The following is a 19,212-nucleotide window of genomic DNA, read 5'->3' on the forward strand; positions in this document are numbered from 1 at the left end:
GCCTCTGCCTCTCCAGTGCTGGCATTACAGGTATGTCACCACACCCAATCCCTAGAGCTTTCTTGACTTTGGTGAGTCTGGGTGTCTTCAGGGGCACAATGGATGAGGACAGAGGCTATGGATGCAAGAAGGCTGAATGACCAGGGGCAGCTGTACACAGCATGGTGACCAGTGCCTGGCACTTGATGGGTGCTCTGTAACTGGGAACCCCTTATGAGGGTGCCGAACTCTGTAAGCCCCAATGTCTAAGTCATCCCCAGAACTGTCCAGTGGTTTCTCGTGCAGCACCTTGAGGCTTCACGCTCTGACACGGGAGGCAGGCAGCAAGCCAGAAGGACTAAGGTCAGCATGTCCCAGTCCCACCCAGCTTTCTCACTGCTCTGTCCCAGGACCTTTCACCTCCTCCCCAACACAATCTATGAGAAACAGGTATGTAGCATCAAGGTTAGACAATGGGAAGAACTCTCCACAGGAAAGGAGACAGAAAGTTAGGACATTTACTTTTCTGGATGAACACCCAGGGAATGACCGTCATCCGATCGTATCACTACCCAGTTCAAAAAAACACCCTCGTGGCTTTCTCTTACCTCCAGGGTTTGAATTGTCAGCCCTGAGCTGAGCCTAAGAGTCTCAGCAGAACCTAGCTAGCCCACCTGCCCCACCTGTCCCTCCATCCCAAGCGCCTCTGTTTCCTGGATACCTTTGACCTCCCATCTGGCCACTGGGCCTTTACACATGCCAAACACTGCTTTGAACACTGCCTCGCCTCCTCATTCTTACCTGCCAGGCCCAGCTAGCTCCTTCTTTTTTGGTTTTGCATGTCCTCTAGCTTCTCCACAGAAGTCCTCCCTGGCCTTCCCAGCAGCGCCATAGAATCTCCCCCAAGTCCCCGAGTCCCCGGTGATACTATTCACAGCTGCTTGCCTGCCTGCTTATCCATTTTGCTTATCCATTTATCAGATAGCAGGCAGCCTGGGGTCCAGTCCTGCTCTGACATTGGTTACCTACGCGATCGTTGAGCCAGGCCCCTGTATCTCGGTTCTTTTCCTTGCAAAATGGGATAATAGTGGTACCTACCTCATCAGGTTGTTAGAACACCTTGAAAGGGCTTTATGTAGCCCTCTCAGAGCCTCTGAACCTGGTAGTTCTCACAGACATCAGCTAACGTTCATTTAGAAATATGCACATGGCATAATAAGTGATTAGCAATCATCCTTTTAAGTCCCTTAACCACCACTTGCATGGGCTTAGCTATACCAGGCATTGTCCTAAGCATATTATTAACGTTAGCTCGTTTTTCAAAAGAGGAAACTAAGACAGGGAAAAAAATAATTCCTTTGTCCAAACTTACACAGCTAGTGAGTGTCAGGGGCAGGGAGCCAGCGGAGTCTTTACCTGAATGAGCCGCTCTGTCCTTCACTGAAGAGCCAGGCAGGGGCTTCCCCTACAGAGGTCACTCAGATCCCACCCTCCTCTTTCAGGTCCTTGGAGCTCTTGCGAGCAGGATACAGCTCTGGGGTAGAAGTGAGGCTGATCAGAACCCAGAAGTAAACCACTGGACTCCCTGCCCCATCATGTCCAGCTCCCTGCTGGCTGGAGGTCACGTGGTCAGCTTGGCTCCCCATGAGGAATCCAGGATGGCCGTGCATCCAGCCCCCAGCCCTGGCCTCCCAGCACTGTGTCCTTACTACACCACAGAGAGCTGGGGAACCCAGCCTCTGATGGCCCCCACACCCTGCAAAGGCACCTCCGGCCAGTTCCAGCAGGCCCAGCACGCCGGCCGGTTCCAGCAAGCAGCAGCCAAAGCTCCCTGCCTCCCGCAGCATCCCGGGGAGCAGGCCTCAGGGACCTCCCAGGACCTCGACTCCTGCATTGACATCTCCCTGGAGACCCTCAACCAGATGATCCTGGAACTAGACCCCACCTTCCAGCTGCTTCCCTCTGGGACTGCTGGTCCCCAGACTGAGCATGCCAGCAGCGTCACCTCAAGGAGCAAGAAGGAGGAACCTGAAGCCTTAGGTAAGGGTTTGGGGTTAGGGGAGGGGAGCTGGGTGACAGAGCTCAAGCAAATAAGGGCTCTTCTGTGGAAGATGAGGCACAGGGGTCCTTAGCTTATGGGGAGTATTATGCAGCCCTAAACAAACTTCTGACCTTTCTGATTTCTTTGCTGTCCAAAGGTATACAGATTTCCCTCATTATCCAACTGTCTGGTGCCTGAGTTTGGAAACTGATAGACTCCAGTAGTGTGTGTGTGTGTGTGTGTGTGTGTGTGTGTGATGAGAACTTGATGTGCTAGCCCATGTAAACAGTTTCCACGATGATGTGCACGTAGTAAGGGCTTCGTAAATGCAGAGTCCCTGAGCCTTACTTAAGCTCTTCATGTTTCTCTTTATAGCCTAACTGTGGTCCCCTGAAATTATTGTAGGATTTCTAGGTGACCCCTAGTCCCTGTTTGGGGAACACCTCTTAGGAAAGGCCCAAAGGAAATAGATGGGATGAGAGAGACACAGAACACAGGAAGTGGGATGCTGGCTCCCTGTTTGGGAGGCAGAAGGCCTGATATGAAGCGTCTGCCCATTTTCAGGGTGTAAATTCTCCCAATCCGGAGGGACTGTCAGGACGTTACCAAGTGTACAACTGGAAGTGGGGTAGCCCACCGCTTTGGAGAACAGTGAGATACATCAGAGGGCTAGTGGGACACACCCGGAACCTCAGCGCTGGGGAGGATCTTGACTTCTAGGCTAGCCTGCACTACATAGCAAGGCCCTGTCTCCAAAATGGAAAAAAAAAAGTTTTTATAGTGGGAGAAGGGCTGGGAATGCAACTCAGTGATAACCTAAACTGTCCTCAGCACAAAAGAAAAAAATAAAATCTCACCGTATCAATACAATAGCCATAAACCTCAAAGCACACATAATAGTAAAATAATGGGGATGTATGGGTTTTGAGTGTGTCTGACCTTCCATATATGTTTGGTTTTTTGTTTTGTTTTGTTTTTTTTGGAGATAAGAGTCTCTGTGTAGCCCAGACTAGTTCCTACCACTCCACCTCCCCTCCTGAACACTGCCACTGGTCAGCTTTTGTTTTGAATGTAAGTTGCTTGACTATCAGTTTGCAGAATGCGGTTGTTAATAATGACCAAGTTCAGCAACCAGCAACATCTGAAATCGGCAGTCTTCGGCTCGTAACAAGCTGGAGCAAGCAGACACCAGCACACATAGCCGGGGGGATCGGGAAAGCCCTGGTGCCGATTCGGTTCCCCACACTTGAAAAATCTCCACTGTATTCTGGGAATGAGGGAACAGCAGACCCACCCATAGGGCAGACAGAAAGGTCAGGTCCCCAGGGGTCACATAGCAGGAATGACGGAAGGTGCACACAGAACCCAGGATGACATCCACTTATTGAGCATTTACTGCATGCCAGGCCCTGTCCTATGCTGAGTATCTTCTACAGGATCTCATGTAGCCCAGGCTGGCCTCAATTATGTCAAGTAGCCCAAGATAACCTTGAATTCCTCATCCTCCTGTCTTCTCCTCCCAAGTGTTAGGATTACAGGTGTGAACTGCCATGCCTGACTTGTATGGAATCTTCCTATGCTACCCCACCGAGCTGAGAATTTGACTCCATTTAAAGATGAAAAACTAAGTTAATATGGGCTCGAATAAAGAACCAGTTTAACCTAACCCCTAGGTTCAGGCTGGTCTTACGACCTTATTTATGCAAGCTATTGACATCACCTCTATGTCTTTGGTTCCTCATCTATAAAATGGACAAAATAAGTGTTCTGACCTCCAAGAGTACGGTGGAGATGAAGAGAAAGGACTTGTTGTTGCCTGTTGGTCACAAGTCTTGGTGCACTGAGACATGGTAGAGTGGGGGATTGCCTGGACAGCCAGCCCTGGGGGGGGGGGGCGGATTTAGACTCTGAGATAGAAGCCAGCCCAGCACCCAAGCCCTCTGGCACCCACCAGGGGATCCTGGCCTCCCATCGCTTCCCCTCTTCCGCCAAGCCTATTAAAGGGGCTGTCTTCTCCTGCAGCAGCCTTCTGCTGCTGAAGGCCAGTCATGGGCACATCACAGCGGGCGGGAAAGCGCTTTAGACCTAATTACCATTGGCAGGAGCCAGCCCGGGGTTTTAATGTTCATGCCCCAAGGCAGGGATTCCACCCAGCCAAGGCCAGTTGGGGCAAGATCGGTATTAGGAGTCCACATGCATAGGGTGGGGTGCGGGGGAGAAGACAGCTGGTCCCTTCCTCCACCGAAGGGCTGGTGAAGAGCAGATGGCTGACAGGGCAGTGGTCCCCATCAGATTTTCTGGGTACAGACTGCCACTAGAAGCATGGGTCCATCCAGCTCTGAGGAACAAGGAATGCAGAAAGGCTGGCAGTGGCCTCTGCCAGGCTGCCTCCTCCTCCTCCTCTTTTTTTTTTAAAAACAGTCTTGCCTGGTAGCCCAGGCTAGCCAGCAACCAGGCAGCCTCCTACCTCGGTCTCGAGTGCTGGACTATAGGCGCCCTCATCTCCCTTGTTCCCTTTGGTAGGAAGCAAACAGTCCTCTCTTCCAGCCCCTGCTCACATGCTTCTCACACCCCAGAACTCTTTCCTCCTAAGACAGCAGGGCCAACTCAGCGTCCTCTCAGGGGACTTCCCTCCCCAAGAGTGGTAGATTCCTGCACCGCAGGCCTGCTGTGCCCATCTCTGTCTCCCCAAACCATCCTGGGGGCCACTATTGCTGGTGAGAAAGTGCTCATGGTCCAGGACACTGCAGGGAATTCTGGGTGAGATCCCTTACATCTTAACATCCTCAGTGTGGATTCAACCTCCCCCCCACGCCCCCTACTCCCTCCTGCCATCCCATCCATCTCCTTTGAGGGACCCTGTCATCAGGAAGCAGCAGAGGCTCACCCTGCCCCTTTCTCCTCCTTTGGTAAAGCTCAACCATGGAGCTCGGCCATCCTCTTTTGACTCCCTCCGCACAGCTGCGCAGATTTTTTTTTTTTCTTGTGGGGATTAGCTCCTGTGATGCATAGTTCCTGCATCTGCCCATGAAGGAAATCATGGTGATTTCATTCTATAGATATGTTAACTGAGGTTGAGGAAGGACGCCACGGTCCTCAGCCACCCCCTACCAAGTGGCGGATCAGGAATCCTTAAAGCCCTCGTTCCCTGTCTCTCTCCCTAAAGTGGAATTTGCCTAGAGGAAGCCCACTTGCTTCTCCTCTGAAACTCAGCTCCCACCCCTCACCCCCACCCCTTGCCTCCTGTTCACCTTTCTTTAGGCTTGTCCTTCAGAGTCCCCATCCCAGAGGGATCCTGGCTCCTAGACCCAAACACCATCTCCCTTATCCTCTCTACGACCTCCCACCCCAACCTTGGATCAGGTCCTCACATTTCATTTTCCAGCAGTTTCTGCCAGGCAAGGCTGTTTGCCAGTCCCAAGGGCAGGCTGTTTAATAACCGCCTCTCCTCCCCCCACCCACATGCCCTCCCTTCCCCGGCCAGGCCCGCGGCTGGCGCCTGCATCCACCCTACACTGCCGGGACTTGCCCCACAGGCCTGTAAACAGCGGCTGCACCCCAGGGATGGGGTGGGAGCCTCCACCACCCCAGCCATATCCACCTCAGGACTGGGGGGGCGGTGACTCACAGCTCAGGTCCCTCCCACCCTGCTCAGCTCCCAGGCAAGGTCTTAGATATTTTTTTTTTTTTATGACCCATGAAGTTGGGGATTAGGAGCCTCACCAGGTCAAGAGACCCACACACCAAGACAAGCACCAGAAAGGCCTTGCTTGGAATGGGATCCCCAAGAGTTCCTCTTGGTCCTAGAAGAGGCCGCTAACACAGCTCAGGGGCAGAAACTGGAGCCCCCGCCGCTCCTTCAGTTGTGTGGCGGGTGTGGAACGACTCACTCAGCCTAGCTGAACCTTGAGTTCTCATGGTTACATGGGGATCCATAGCACTTCAGCAGAGCCGCCGCAACAGGACAGGGAGCAGCTGTGTTACGTGCTAGCAATGGCCTGTCCTTGCTAAAAGTTAGGCAAGAAGCCTCAACTCCACTCCCACTTAATCTCCAACCACCGGTTACCTCCTCTGTAAAAACAACATCTGGCCTGCCCAAGGGCCGTTGTCAGGGTCAGAGGTGGTTACGGGCATAAACAGTATAACATCTTTCTAAAAAGAGAAGTTGGGGCCGGGGACGCTGCTCAGTAAAAGGGCTTGCCTGGCATTCATAAAGCCCTGGGTTCTAGCCCCAGTACTCCAGATGCCACAGAAAACTAGAGGTGGTGGCTCCTACCTGTGACCCCAGCCCTGAGGAAGTAGAGACAAGGATATCAGAGGCGGTTCAAGGCTATCCTGGGCTACATGAGAAGTTTGGGGCTACACTGTTTCTTGAAAGATTTTGTCCCCCCGTCCCCCCTGACAGGGTTTCTCTGTGAAACAGCCTTGGCTGTCCTGGAACTCACTCTGTAGACCAGGCTAGCCTCAAACTCAACAAGGATTCACCTGCTTCTGCCTCCTAAGTGCTGGGATTAAAGGTGTGCACCACCACCACCCGGTGATTTTTTTGTTTTTTGTAAGTGAAGAAACTTGCCAGCGTCCTGGAAAAATCTATCTCACTCTCAGCTCTCTCTCTCTCAGAGCCTACAGTGTAGTAATACCTCTGTTACTCCATTCTCTTAAGCCAAAGGTACCCATCTCAGCTAGTGAGGGGCTCCCTTTGGACCACCAAGAGCAGCTGGTAGGGAGTGTTCCTTCCTTGAGGCCTTGCCATGAGCCAGGCTCCATTCATCCCGTGTTTGCGCCTCAGCACCACCCTAGAAGGCTGGGTGTAGACCACAGCTTTGCAGATAAAGAAACTGAGGCCAAGAGAGGTCTGGAAAGTTACTCAGTGCCTTCTGGCTAGAAAGTGATGACGTCAAGATTCACGCCCAAGTGTGTGTGACTGCAAACCAGACTGTTTCTACATCCCCTGAGCCAGCAAGCCTGAGTCAGCCCACCAGCCCCGTGTGTCTGATAGAATGCCCACTTCCACCCAGTACCCCGGGGCTCAGGATTCATGACCCTCTAGAGGGGGGACAGCTCGTGTACCCCTAATTTCCATCACCTCTGCCAGACAGTGTTCCACCCAACAATCCTCTCTGGCTCCTGGCTTTCATTAATGCTTTCTTTCTCCCCCTCCCCCTAAAGATATAAAGTACATCGAAGTGACCTCCACCAGATCAAGGTGCCTCGAGGGTCCCCAACGCTGCTCCAGCCCATGTGCCACTCCACCCTTTGGCTCCCCACGCAATGGCAGCCTCCTCTTCTCCAGAGACATCCCCCGAGAGACCCGAAGCAGCAGCGAGAGCCTCATCTTCTCTGGGAACCAGGGCAGGGATCCCTCTCCCCACACCCCGTCTTCCCTTAGCAACTCCAGCCCCGGCCGGGAAAGCAGGAGCTCAGGCTCTCCACTGGCGACTCCTCCAGGTTGGGAGAAAGGGCCGAGGGCCCCACAGCGGGGCAGCAGGGTCTCCGTGCTGTCAGCCAGCCCCACGTCAGACGTCAGCTACGTGTTTGGGAGGTAAGTTCCGTGGTCATGGCCTCGCACGCGTCGCAGCACACGTGTGGACACGGAGACACACACACACACACAACAGAAGGGCACCCTGTTCTGTGAGCAAAAGGCACGGACATCAAGAGTTAAAAGAATACATGTTGTCTGGGCTGTGGTGGCTCAGCTCACTCCTTTAGTCTCAGCATTCAGGGGAGGTGGAGGCAGTAAGATCTCTCTGTGAGTCGGAGGCCAGCCTGGTCTACAGAGTGAGTTCCAGGACAGCCAGGGCTACACAGAGAAATCCTATCTAGGGAAAAAACAAAAAAACAAAAAAAATACACGTCTTTTCTACCGTCACAGTCATTTCTATCTCACATTCTCCTCAAAGCATTTAGAACATAATTCAGTGTTCATGGCCTCCATTGACCTTTTGAGAATGGAGTACTCCGTTATTGAGACTCACCTGCTTTCTTCCCAGCCCTCACATGACCCATCTGGAGGGAAGGTTATTAAAATTCAGCGGTGGGAGCTGGAGAGGTAGCTCAATGGTTCAGAGCACTGCCTGCTCTGGCCTAGGACCCGGGTTCAGTTCCCAGCACCCACACTGCAGCTCACAACCATCTGTTTCTCTGGTCCTGGGAGATCCAGTGCCCCCTCCCACCTTCACAGGCCCTATACACACAGACAAGACCTTTACACACACAAAACAAATACTTTTTTAAATTAGTAAGCACAGCTCAGGGTGTGCACAGACTTGGGGGAACGAAAGCCTCCCTCCCTGCGCCACTGACAAAGCCCCTGAACCTTCTTTCCGTGGCCCCAGGTCTTTGGTCTTAGGCCTCACAGTAGCATTGCACATACTGCTTCAGGATGACTAACCCACCAGACCTCAGTCCCACACACCGACTCCAAAGGCATTGGCCAAGGCAGTCCCTGGCAAAGGAGCCAGAGATCCCACCACCACGTGTGCTGGCCTAGTGGTGTTTACCTCCTCCGGCTAGAACATTCTGCCTGCACCAGCCACAAACATGTCCGGCCCAGGTGCCGCAGCCTCTCTGCAGGCCTTTTGAGAGTGATGAGTAGTGGAGATCCTGCTGTCTGTGATGGTTCAGTCAGACCACCCTGTCGGTGAAAGCCGAGAAAATCCAGGCTGGACTAATGGCTGGAGGTTAATCCCACTGGCTAGTTTAAATGACAAAAGATCCTTCAATCCTAGGGAGGTTCTGCACCCTGCTGCACCCTTGGAATTCAGATGGGGGTGCTCTTTGTTCTGGGTTTGGGGTAAGGGTGTATGCAATGCTCTATTTGACTCAAGCTGGGGCCCCCAGATGGCTAGATTCCAGAACATAGCTCTGGCCCCGAGTCACCACCCAACGTCCTAATACTTGTCTACTTTTCTCTGTAGCAGTCAGTCCCTCCTCCACTCCAGCCTCTCCAGTTATCCGTCATCTTCAAGATCCTTGGGAAGTCCAGCCAGCTCCGCTTCCAGCCTCCACAGCCTGGACCGAGGGTCCCAGTGCGTGAGACCCAGTGATGCCCAGGTTCCCAGCAACAACTCTATACCGAACATGGTCCAGTCTCAAGTAGCCCACTGTCCTCCAGTAGCCAGGGAGCAGGCCAGTAGCTGCCCCGCATCTGTCACCAACTCCATGGTGGACATACCCATTGTGCTAATCAATGGGTGCCCAGAACCACAGTCTCCCCCAGCCCAGCGGACACTAGGACACCAGGGCTCTTTCCCGCCTGGGGCTGCATCTCCCAGTCACCCCTGTCAGGCCACCAAGAGCCACAACCAGACTCTACCAGATGGTCCTCTCACTGCATCTCCAGAGGGTACGTTGTAATCCAACATCTTCAGCATCAGAGGGTTTAGTTAAGGGGACTAGTCAAAGACCAAGGGGACTTGACAACAGCTAGTTGACACTTTTATTGACTACCCTCTTTTATTGACTACCACAATATTGGTATACCAAGCATTGTGCCAGGGTGTGAGGACACACGGGAACACACAGATGGACACAATCTAGAAAGAGTGGCCCAAACCAAGACTAACCGTAGAGTAGGGTTCTCACAGAGGTATCGACGTTTCATAGGTGACAGATGGAGTGGCTTAGGCAACTTGAAGGATGGAGGATGTGACATCTGAGCTAGTCAGCAACCAGAGGAAGGGAAAAAAGGCATTCCTTGCAGAGATAGCTGGGACCTATAGTAAGAAACAAAGCAAAGAGGAAGAGGTGGGGTCAGCAGTGTAGACGTAATGGCTTACCCTGGAAGCTGTCAGGCAGGATTATGGGGGCAGAACCAGGGCTGGGCAGTTGGGGTGAGGGAGGAAACGGAGCCAGACAACCCTCAGGCCATCGGAAGAAGAGGCTTGGTGACTAACTGGCTATCCCGAGGAGAGGCAGAGGTGCGTCATTCCTCGCTGTGCCATGCCGTTCGTTCATGAATGACAAGAACATCGCGGCGGGGTGGGGGGGTTCGGGGCGGGGGTGGAGAGGCAAGCAGGGAATGGAGATGACGATGCATCCCAACACAGATGGCTGAAAACCACAAAAGAACAAGCATCCTCCTTCCCGGAGCCTGTGACTATAGACACCCAGAGAACCCGAAGCTGTAAACACAAGCTGAGCCGCAGCACCCTCGAGGCACACACCTCCCATGAGCAGAGACCCAGGGACGGTGTCCCAGACTCTCCTCTCTCAGCCATCTGCAGGCAGAGCCAGGCTCCTCCTCGGGGGTTCCCAGAATGACTCCTGTGTCTGTGAGCAGTGCACTATAGTCCAAGGCTCACTGCCCTGAAAGCAACCCACACAGGAAAAAAAAATCACACCTCAGCTATGCCTTTAAAATAGCAACAACGAGACTTTATCACCTGGGGGCCCACGGGCCACAGATCACATGTGAAACTCAAAGAACACCTTTTTAAAGTGGCTTCTCTCCTTTCACCTGCACGTGAGTTCAGGGGGTCAAACTCAGGTTGTCAGGCCTGCATACCAAGAGCTTTTACCCACTGGGCCATCCTGCCAACACTGTTTCGAGCTTTTGTGATAGGGCCTAATTCTGTAGCCAAGCTGACTTTGTCCTCAACGCAATCCTCCTGCCCCAGCTTCCTAAATGCTGGGATTACAGCCAAGAACCATCCCTCCTGGTTTTATGTTGTGTTAGGGGTCAAACCTGGGGTTTCGTGCATGCTAGGCAAGCACGCTACCCACTGAGCTACAGCTCCAGTTGAGTTCTCCTCTTTAGGCTATTTGGAGAGACCCCGGAGACGGGCTCAGAAAGGATGAGTGGAATAGAATCCCTGGGAAGAGGAGCAAGACAGGTCTCCAGCATTCTCTCTGGTGGTCTCTCAGCCACCCTCTACCCAGCCTACAGAGTGCCTCTTCTCTGCCTGTCTCCAGGTCCTGCCAAGGACATGCAGCCCACCATGAAGTTCGTGATGGACACATCAAAATACTGGTTTAAGCCAAGCATCACTCGAGAGCAAGGTAAAGCCAGCACTGTACTGGAGGGGACAAGTGACCCAGTGACTGGCCTGTACCGTGCAGCAGGCAGACGGGGCCCTGGGTCATGTGATAAAGAAAGTGGCAAACAGCAGCCTGCGGAAGGGTGGGTGGCCTGCTGGCCTCATTAGGAAATAGGAAGTAAGCAAAACCTGCAGAAAGTAGACGCGGGAGAAAGGTCTTCCTGGGGATAGGAGGTTGTGTGACTTCTCTCGGAGGACCCTGCGGGGGTGAGAAGAGAGTTGGGCTAGAGTGGCTGAGCCTCTAACCAAAGACTGTTCCAGCAATCGATCTGCTGAGGAAGGAGAAGCCAGGTGCTTTCGTCATCAGAGACAGTTCCTCTTACCGAGGCTCCTTCGGCCTTGCCCTGAAGGTACAGGAGACGCCGGCATCTGCCCCAAACCAACCAGGTACGTACCTTTTGCTTGATCACCTCAGAATCCTCACCATGGTGGACTCTGTCCCAGCTTGGCAGTGACTATCAGGATGATTCCCAGGAGGAGAGTCCCCCTCCTGGCTCCCCCTCCTGGCTCCTCCTCCTGGCTCCCCCAGCCACCTTCTAGCACCTAGGCACCATGAGGAGCATCTCTGAAAGGCTGAGATGCCCCTGACTCCCCAGATTCCCTGTTCCACCCTTGAGGAAGGGTACAGAAGGAAACTCCTAGCCTCTCCTCAGGCTGCCGTCTTCTGGGCTCTCCTGCCTAGCCCGGATTTACCTCCAGGAACCTAATGTGACTAACGTATGTGTGAGCTTATCACACTTCCAATATCTTATCATTCATGTAATAATTTATCATGTGTTTAATAAATAGCTCCTCCTGCTGGGCGGGGCCTTTAATCTCAGCACTCAGAAGGCAGAGACAGGTGGATCTCTGAGTTCGAGGCCAGCCTGGTCTACAGAGCGAGCTCTAGGACAGCCAGGGCTACACAGAAACTCTGTCTTAAAACAAAAAACTAATCCTGTGTGAGAGAGCTTATCACATGTGTAATTGCTAATAACATATGTGTGGTAGTATGTTTGCTGTCCTATGATCTCACACATACCTCTCCGAGAGATCTACCACATACCAGACCCTGTGTAAGGAATCAGGCATGTAGAGGAGTCACTCACATGAGGAAACCACCTCACTGGGGAGATAGATGAGAACAGTAACCGACACTGCTACAAAGTGTCACTTAAGCACAACTGTGACTGAGTCTCAGGGGATGACCCCCAGCGGAGGAATTAAGACACAGACTGAGGATGGAGCACCCAACCTCGTGTTCTTAGCAAGGGTTTGGGGGGTTGGCTCAGTGGTAGAGAGATTGCTTAATATGGGTTACAGCCACAGCATGGGGCGGGGAGTGAGGGGGACCAGCGACCTCTGGGGCTGGTGTTGGTTTGCAAGGAAGCCTTTCAAGAGGCAATGAGCTCAAATGGAGGAGGAAGCTGGGGTCACAGCGGGGTCAGAGGGCACGCTGATGCCTGTCAAAGCCAGCCCTGCGCCTGCAGGGCTGAGCTGAAGGGAAATAATGGCAGCTGGGATGGGATGGGGGAATTTCTAAACACAGACTCCTCTGAGCAATGCCCTGCCCCTTTGGAGCCCATGGACATACGCTTCCTACGTGCGGCTCCACAGGGAGGCAGAGGCTAGCACGCGAGCCTCTGAATGGACCCAAAGAAGTGGGTCGGGTCATGTGGGCCAGGCTTTAGCTAACACCGGGCTCTGAGACCAAACCCTTCCCTTGGTCTAGGTGAGGACAGCGCTGACCTTATACGTCACTTCCTGGTCGAGTCTTCAGCCAAAGGGGTACACCTGAAAGGAGCGGATGAGGAGCCCTACTTTGGTAAGACTCGCCAGCCTCGGGGCCTCTGGGGCATGGTCTCCCGCACCACGAAGGGGGGTTGGGAAAGCCTTACTCACTCGGGCTTCCTGCTCCTTCGCAGGGAGCCTCTCGGCCTTCGTGTGCCAGCACTCCATCATGGCCCTGGCCCTGCCCTGCAAACTCTCCATCCCACAGAAAGGTAGGGGGTTGGGTCAGACCCGTTGGCTCTCACTAAAAGCGGCCACTTCACCCTTGTTGATGAATTTTTTTAGGGTCAGTATGACATTTGCCTGCTGTGGATTAGGTCCGTGTCTCTCCTTTTCCCACCTGTGAGAATTTAAGGTTGCCCCTTCTCCCCTCCACATACACAAATAAGAACAACCCTCTTTAGACATACCCAAAGTGTCAGCGCCCGGATTCAATGAGATTGTTCAGACAAGCCTTACACCACAGTGCCTGGCCCAGAATAGACCTTAGAGCAGCAGTTCTCAACCTGTGGGTCGTGACCCCCCTGGGTGGGGGGGATCAAATGAGCCTTTCACAGGAGTCGCATATCAGATATTTACATTACAATTCATAAACAGTAGCAAAATTACAGTTATGAAGTGGTAACGAAAATGATTTTATGGTTGGGGGTCACCACAACTTGAGGAATTGTGTATTAAAGGGTCGCAGCGTTAGGAAGGTTGAGAACCACTGGCTTAGAGAGTCAACAGCCTTTGAAAGGATTAAAGCGCCTAAATCCAACAGCTGGGATGAACAAGTCTGGTATTATTTCCCCCTACACATGCCACTACCACCACCCTTATAACTCTTACCCATAGCCCCATTTCGTAGATAGGTAATGAGGTCCTGGTCTTTACCTATAATCCCAGCACTTGGGAGGCTCAGGCAAAGTGACCAGGAACTTGAGGCTCTGTAGTGAGTTCCAGTCCAGTTAGCACTCTGCGAAAAGACTGAATAAAAAGAAGGCAGAAGGAAAAGAGAGAGGGAGGGAAAATAAATGAGGTTCTAGGCTTAAGTAGCTGGTCCACAGGCCCACAGAGTCCACCCCAGGCTCAGGTCAGCAGCCGCATCCACACGATGCAGCCCGAGCTCCCAGACCAAGGGGGTCATCTCAGTCGAGCAGGAGTGAAGTGGAGAAGGAGCAGGAAGAGCCCTAAACAAGCCGTGGAGACACAGCATCCCTACTCTACAAAGAGCCTGGGGGTGGGGGGCGGGGTCCAAAAGAAGAGGTCAGGGGCTTGTGAGGGCAAGGTCAGAGCAGCAGGCCCAGACCTGGGAGGTGGGAGGGTAGAGGTGGGAAGGGATCAAAAGCCTTGCAAGCTAGGCAAAGTGGTCCTCATTTCTCTAATGGAGGCACTCACACCTGGCTTCCCAGCCTGTCACTTCCTGGCGGTGGGGGCGGCTGTAGGAGGTATTCAAAGGGATTCTTGAGGGCTGCTCCCCTGAGAGGGGTCCACTCATTCCTCCCTCTCCCCTGGGGCATTTTCCTTTGCCTCTGTTCAGAACTGGGAGGCGCAGAACCAGCCTTGGACTCCCCCACACACGGCCAGACCTCTTGCCTGAAGATATCAGCTGGTGAGTAGTATAGGGGAAGCACCAGGCTCACTGCACCCGGATATCACTTCCCAGCCCTACGAACACACACACACACACACACACACACACACACACTCACACAAGCCCACACATGCTTCCCATTACTGCTTTGTTTCTGCAGCCTTAACAGCCCCGCTGCACACCCCCCTCCTCAGTCTCATAAACCAAGAGATGAGAGGCTGCCGCCGCGGGCCAGGGGGGAGGAGAGAGGACTGGGCACAGGGAGGGGGGGTCTGGTAAGCCGACACCCTTGCACATATTGTACACATATCTGTAATAAGGTCTCTCTGTGTTTGAGATTCCTGGACCCTCTGTGGGGGATGAGATCTGAACCATAAGAATTTCAAAGGTCCCCACTTCCAGAGGCCAAGCATCCATTAGCACTCAGTGATGGCTCCTGCTTTGTGGTCCCCTCCCACAAAGCACAGCGGCTCCCCTCCTCCTGTTCTTTCTTTCTCTCCCTATTCTCGTCAAGGGGGTGGGATAGCCATAGGTAGAGGAAAAGAAGTTTTGGTCATCCCTGGACTCCTAGTCTGTTTTGTGGCTCTAAGAGGATCCCACTGGATTTCTGAAGAAGAAAGCCATTCCCTCTGCCCCGTTCCTGTCCCTGGGCATAGGAAGGATCCAAGCCCAGTGATATACACACACACTATAAAACCTTGGCTACAGATCTAGCTTAATCAATATCTGTATCCCACAGGTTGCCACACGCTGTACCTGAACTCTGTGAGTGTGGAGACCCTGAGCGGAGCCCTGGCTGTGCAGAAGGCCATCTCAATCACCTTGGAGCGGGATGTCCCCCCCACACCTACTTTGGTCGATTTCAAAGTCACTGAACAGGGCATCACTCTGACAGATGTCCAGAGGAAGTAAGGGCCTCTCCTAGCTCCTGGGCTGCAAGGCTAACAGAGCAGAGCTGGAGGGAAGGCTGGGGACAGAGGTCAGGGCCCCAGATCTGAAAGGGCTGGCAAATGCTGGGTGATACCAGACAAGATCCCTGCCTTCCCTAGGCCTCCCTCATTGAGACCAACAGGGATGAAGTTAGGCAGTTCCCACTGGGTGCTGATTAAGTCTGTGTGTCGGCCAGTCACTAATGACTCCTCAGACACAGGGTGGAATGAGCTCACCCAGGGACTTGGGGACTCAATCTAGCCAAGGCCTTCCCTTACTTAACCAGGAGGGCAAGAGTAGACCAAGCTGTAACCCCTGGCCTCAAAAAGTGAATGGCATGGGCCTGGGCAGCCGAAGATCCCAGTATAAGAGCATAAGGCAGATGTAGTCCACGGAAGGAGAAAGACGCAGCAGCCTGTGTGCCCGGTCCCAGGAGTGAGAGAGAAAGCATGATGCAGGTTTTAAGAACCCTACGAGGACAGGATGGGGGAGCTTTAGGGGAACCAGAAATCCTGAAATGGGGGCACAGCATAGGAATAGGCCCTCACCAGCCTGGCTTTTCTTCCTGCATCCACCCAGGCTGTTTTTCCGACGACACTATCCACTCACCACCCTCCGCTTCTGTGGAATGGACCCTGAGGAACGGAAGTAAGTTCTAGGTTGAGCCGAGCTAAGAAGGCCGTGCCAAGCCTAGCTGCCTTCCACAGTATCTGCTGACTCTGGGATTGAAATAGCAGAGACAGCCTGTGAACCCTAAGAGGTTGGGAATCAGGCCCGGTGGGGCATGGCAGAGGTGGAGACGTAGCTCCCACTGTTCACTGGGGTCCTGAGGTGCAGGGCAGAGCCCCATCGCTCACCCCTGTCGTGTTCCTTTCTTTCAGGTGGCAAAAGTACCACAAGGCTTCCAGGTAAGCCCCTCCCACCACTCAGTGGCGGCCCTGTACCAGAGACCCAGACTAAACAGAAGGAGGGTGGGTCAGGTGGGGTAGCATACACCTGTAATCCCAGAATTTAGGAGGCAGAGGCAGGAGGATTACTATAAGTGCAAGGCCAGTTTGGTCTATATAGTTAGTTCCATGCTAGCCTTGTCTCTGTAGTCAATTCCAGGCTAGCTAGACAGGGATACATAGCGAGACCCTATTGTAGGTGGAGGTTTCTGTCCCATTAGGCAGCTCCCAAATAACTACACAGAAACTTATTATTGATTATAAATGCTCAGCCGATAGCTTCGGCTTGTTACTAACTAGCTCTTACAACTTAAATTAACCCATATTTATTAATTTGCATGCTGCCACATGGCTCATGGCTTGTTACCTCATTTTCTACATGTCCTGCTCCCTCTGCATCTGGCTGGCGACTCCGCCCTTCTTCTTCCCATCATTCTCCCAGTCTGGCTCTCCCGCCTAACCTCTTCCTACCTAGCTATTGGCCAGTTGGCTCTTTATTAAACCAATGAGAGCAACACATCTTCACAGTGTACAAAAGGATTATTCCACAGCACCCTATCTCAATAGAAATAAGGAAGGAGGGGAGGGAGGGAGGAGGAGAGGGAGAGAGGAAGGAAGGGAGCTCCCCTTTTGTTCTTCAGAGCCTTTGTGGTATGGCTCTTACAAGATCCCCCAGTCTGGAGTCTTAGGTGTCATGCCAAAGGCACAGATTGTATCTCAGAGGTATATAGATGATGGTCAAGTACATCCTTGCCCTAATGGAGCTTCCAAGTCTTGTCCTTAGGAAGCCCCATTCAAAATGGAGACCCGGAGCCTAAAATAAGTGATCACCCAGTCTGACAGGGGAAGCACCTTCTTTCTTTAGCTGCCCGGTTATAAGAAGGTGCTGAAAGTGCTGGGGAGATTACTCAGTGATGAAAATGCCTGCCACTCAAGCGTGAGGAGATGATATCAGATCCCAGAACCCATGTAAAAAGCCAGACAGCGTGTCTATCTATAACTCCAGTGCTAGGGAGGCAGAGACCAGCGGATCCCTGGTGCTCATTGGCTGGCCAGCCTAGCTAATCAGTGAGCTCTAGATGCAGTGAGAAACCTTGTCTCAAAATTAGTAGAGAGTAGTTGTGGATGACACTCGACATCAGCCTCCACGCACATGTATGGACACATGCCATGTCCACACAAACAGGTGCACACCACACACACAAGACATGGATATTGAAGTCAGCTGGCTTGGGGAGAGACAGTTGGGCTCAGGCTGAGTGTCCTTCCCTTCCAGCCCTCCCCTCAGCAGGATGTCTCACTAGCCCACAACCCCACAGACTTATCTTCTCTCACCAGGATCTTTGGGTTTGTGGCCAAGAGCCAGACAGAGCCGCAAGAGAATGTGTGCCACCTCTTCGCAGAGTATGACGCGGCCCAGCCAGCTTTCCAGGTCATCAGCCTGGTGACTGCTCTACTTCAGGACACAGACAGGGTGTAGGAGAAGGGAGTTGCCTGTGTACCTTCCCTGACATCTCAAGAGACTTGCCCTAGACATGGAGCTATGGCCACATTGACAGACCTGACCGTTGGACCTGAGGATCGATCAAGTTGAAGCCTTTGAACCTGCTGTGACCCTCAGCAGTAACCTTCACCCAGCTCTTGGGCCTCCGTCTCTTCAGTTATAAAAAGAGACCCATCCACCAGACAGCTGCTCCTCAGAGACTCCGCTGGGAACCTTGACTGTGCTCCTCCATGCTGCTAAAGCCCACCCACATCCAAGACTCCCTGTGTAGAATGCCTGCAATGACCTCCTGGCTTTGTTAGCTTGAACATTTCCTACGTGGCAGGTTGAGCCAGGGACCTATGACCCCGGGCTCATGGCAAACAGCGGGTGCTGGGTCAGAACCCGTGGGTTTCCGGGTTGGAAGCTGGTAATGATGTGTGCAGTTTGGGGACATGTTCCGTTTCCCTCACACCTGTTTCTTTCCTCTGTTTGCTGGGGAGCCACCTGCCCAGGATTCTTTTGTTTTCATTAGGGACTGGGAATGTAACTCAGTTGATAGAGTGTTTGCCTGACGTGGCCGAGGGCTAGTCTGGATCACCAACACCGTAAACTTGGCACAGCGGTGAATCCTTGATCAGAAGTTCAGGGTCATTCTTAGCTACATAATGAGTTTGGCCAGTCTAGCGACATGAGACTGTTGAGAAAAAGTGGACACACACACACACACACACACACACACACACACACACACACACACGGGGGGGGGGGGGGGGGGGCGAGTTTCAGTAGTTTTCAAATCTCACCCGATGAGCATCAAAACCTTCACTGCAGAGACCACACTCCAACTCGGGCCTGGGGGTACCACTCCAAGAAGAGCTGCTGTGGGAAGAGCAGGCGATTACAATCCAAAATCTATGATGAAGAGACAGGGTCAAGGGTCTCAGCCAGCGCAGACCTGGCAGCCACAATGCATGTACTATAATGCAACCCACTTTAGCTTGCTCTGGGGGACCCATCGGATGCAGCCGGTCGGAAAGTTGTCAGAGTCGAGCCTGAGTACAGAACGGGGGTGAATTTTCCTACCCCTTGCCTCTCCCACTCTGCAATCAAGATTCTGTCGGTGTGGCCCTCTCTAGTGAGGTAGTCAAGATATCTTCCCATCTTGAGATCTAGTTGCTGCAGTCTGATCCGCTCCTAGCCATCTGGTGGAACTTTCTGGATTCCTTTGATTTTAGGTATAATTTACCAAGGTTTTGGGATCTTTTTCCTAAGAGCATAATAAAAGATCCCTAGTCTATACAGTTACAAGCTTGTGCTCCTGTCTAGCTTTTTCAGCTTTTCTGCTTTGTTGGCCTAGGAGTCGGAAGGCTCGCTTGGCTGTGGCCCTGGGGCTAGCTTAATAGAAGACCCTTGTCCCCATGGTCAGAAAAGACTCGACACTG

General features: G+C 52.8%; 1 protein-coding gene across 1 annotated transcript; it reads left to right on the plus strand.

The window, feature by feature from the left end:
- Positions 1–1,558: 1,558 nt before the first annotated feature.
- Tns4 (tensin 4) lies at positions 1,559–18,533 on the plus strand. The gene is made up of 12 exons (XM_052756823.1): positions 1,559–2,019; positions 7,190–7,562; positions 8,941–9,368; positions 10,937–11,023; positions 11,323–11,448; positions 12,773–12,865; positions 12,966–13,043; positions 14,354–14,425; positions 15,147–15,315; positions 15,917–15,985; positions 16,219–16,245; positions 17,623–18,533. Exons 1-12 carry the CDS (start codon positions 1,575–1,577, stop codon positions 17,762–17,764), a joined length of 2,109 nt encoding a protein of 702 aa, XP_052612783.1. The 5' UTR covers positions 1,559–1,574; the 3' UTR covers positions 17,765–18,533.
- Positions 18,534–19,212: the final 679 nt, after the last annotated feature.

The sequence above is a fragment of the Peromyscus californicus genome, unplaced genomic scaffold (assembly GCF_007827085.1).
Source record: "Peromyscus californicus insignis strain IS unplaced genomic scaffold, ASM782708v3 Scaffold_3__1_contigs__length_106647218, whole genome shotgun sequence".
NCBI lineage: Eukaryota > Metazoa > Chordata > Mammalia > Rodentia > Cricetidae > Peromyscus > Peromyscus californicus.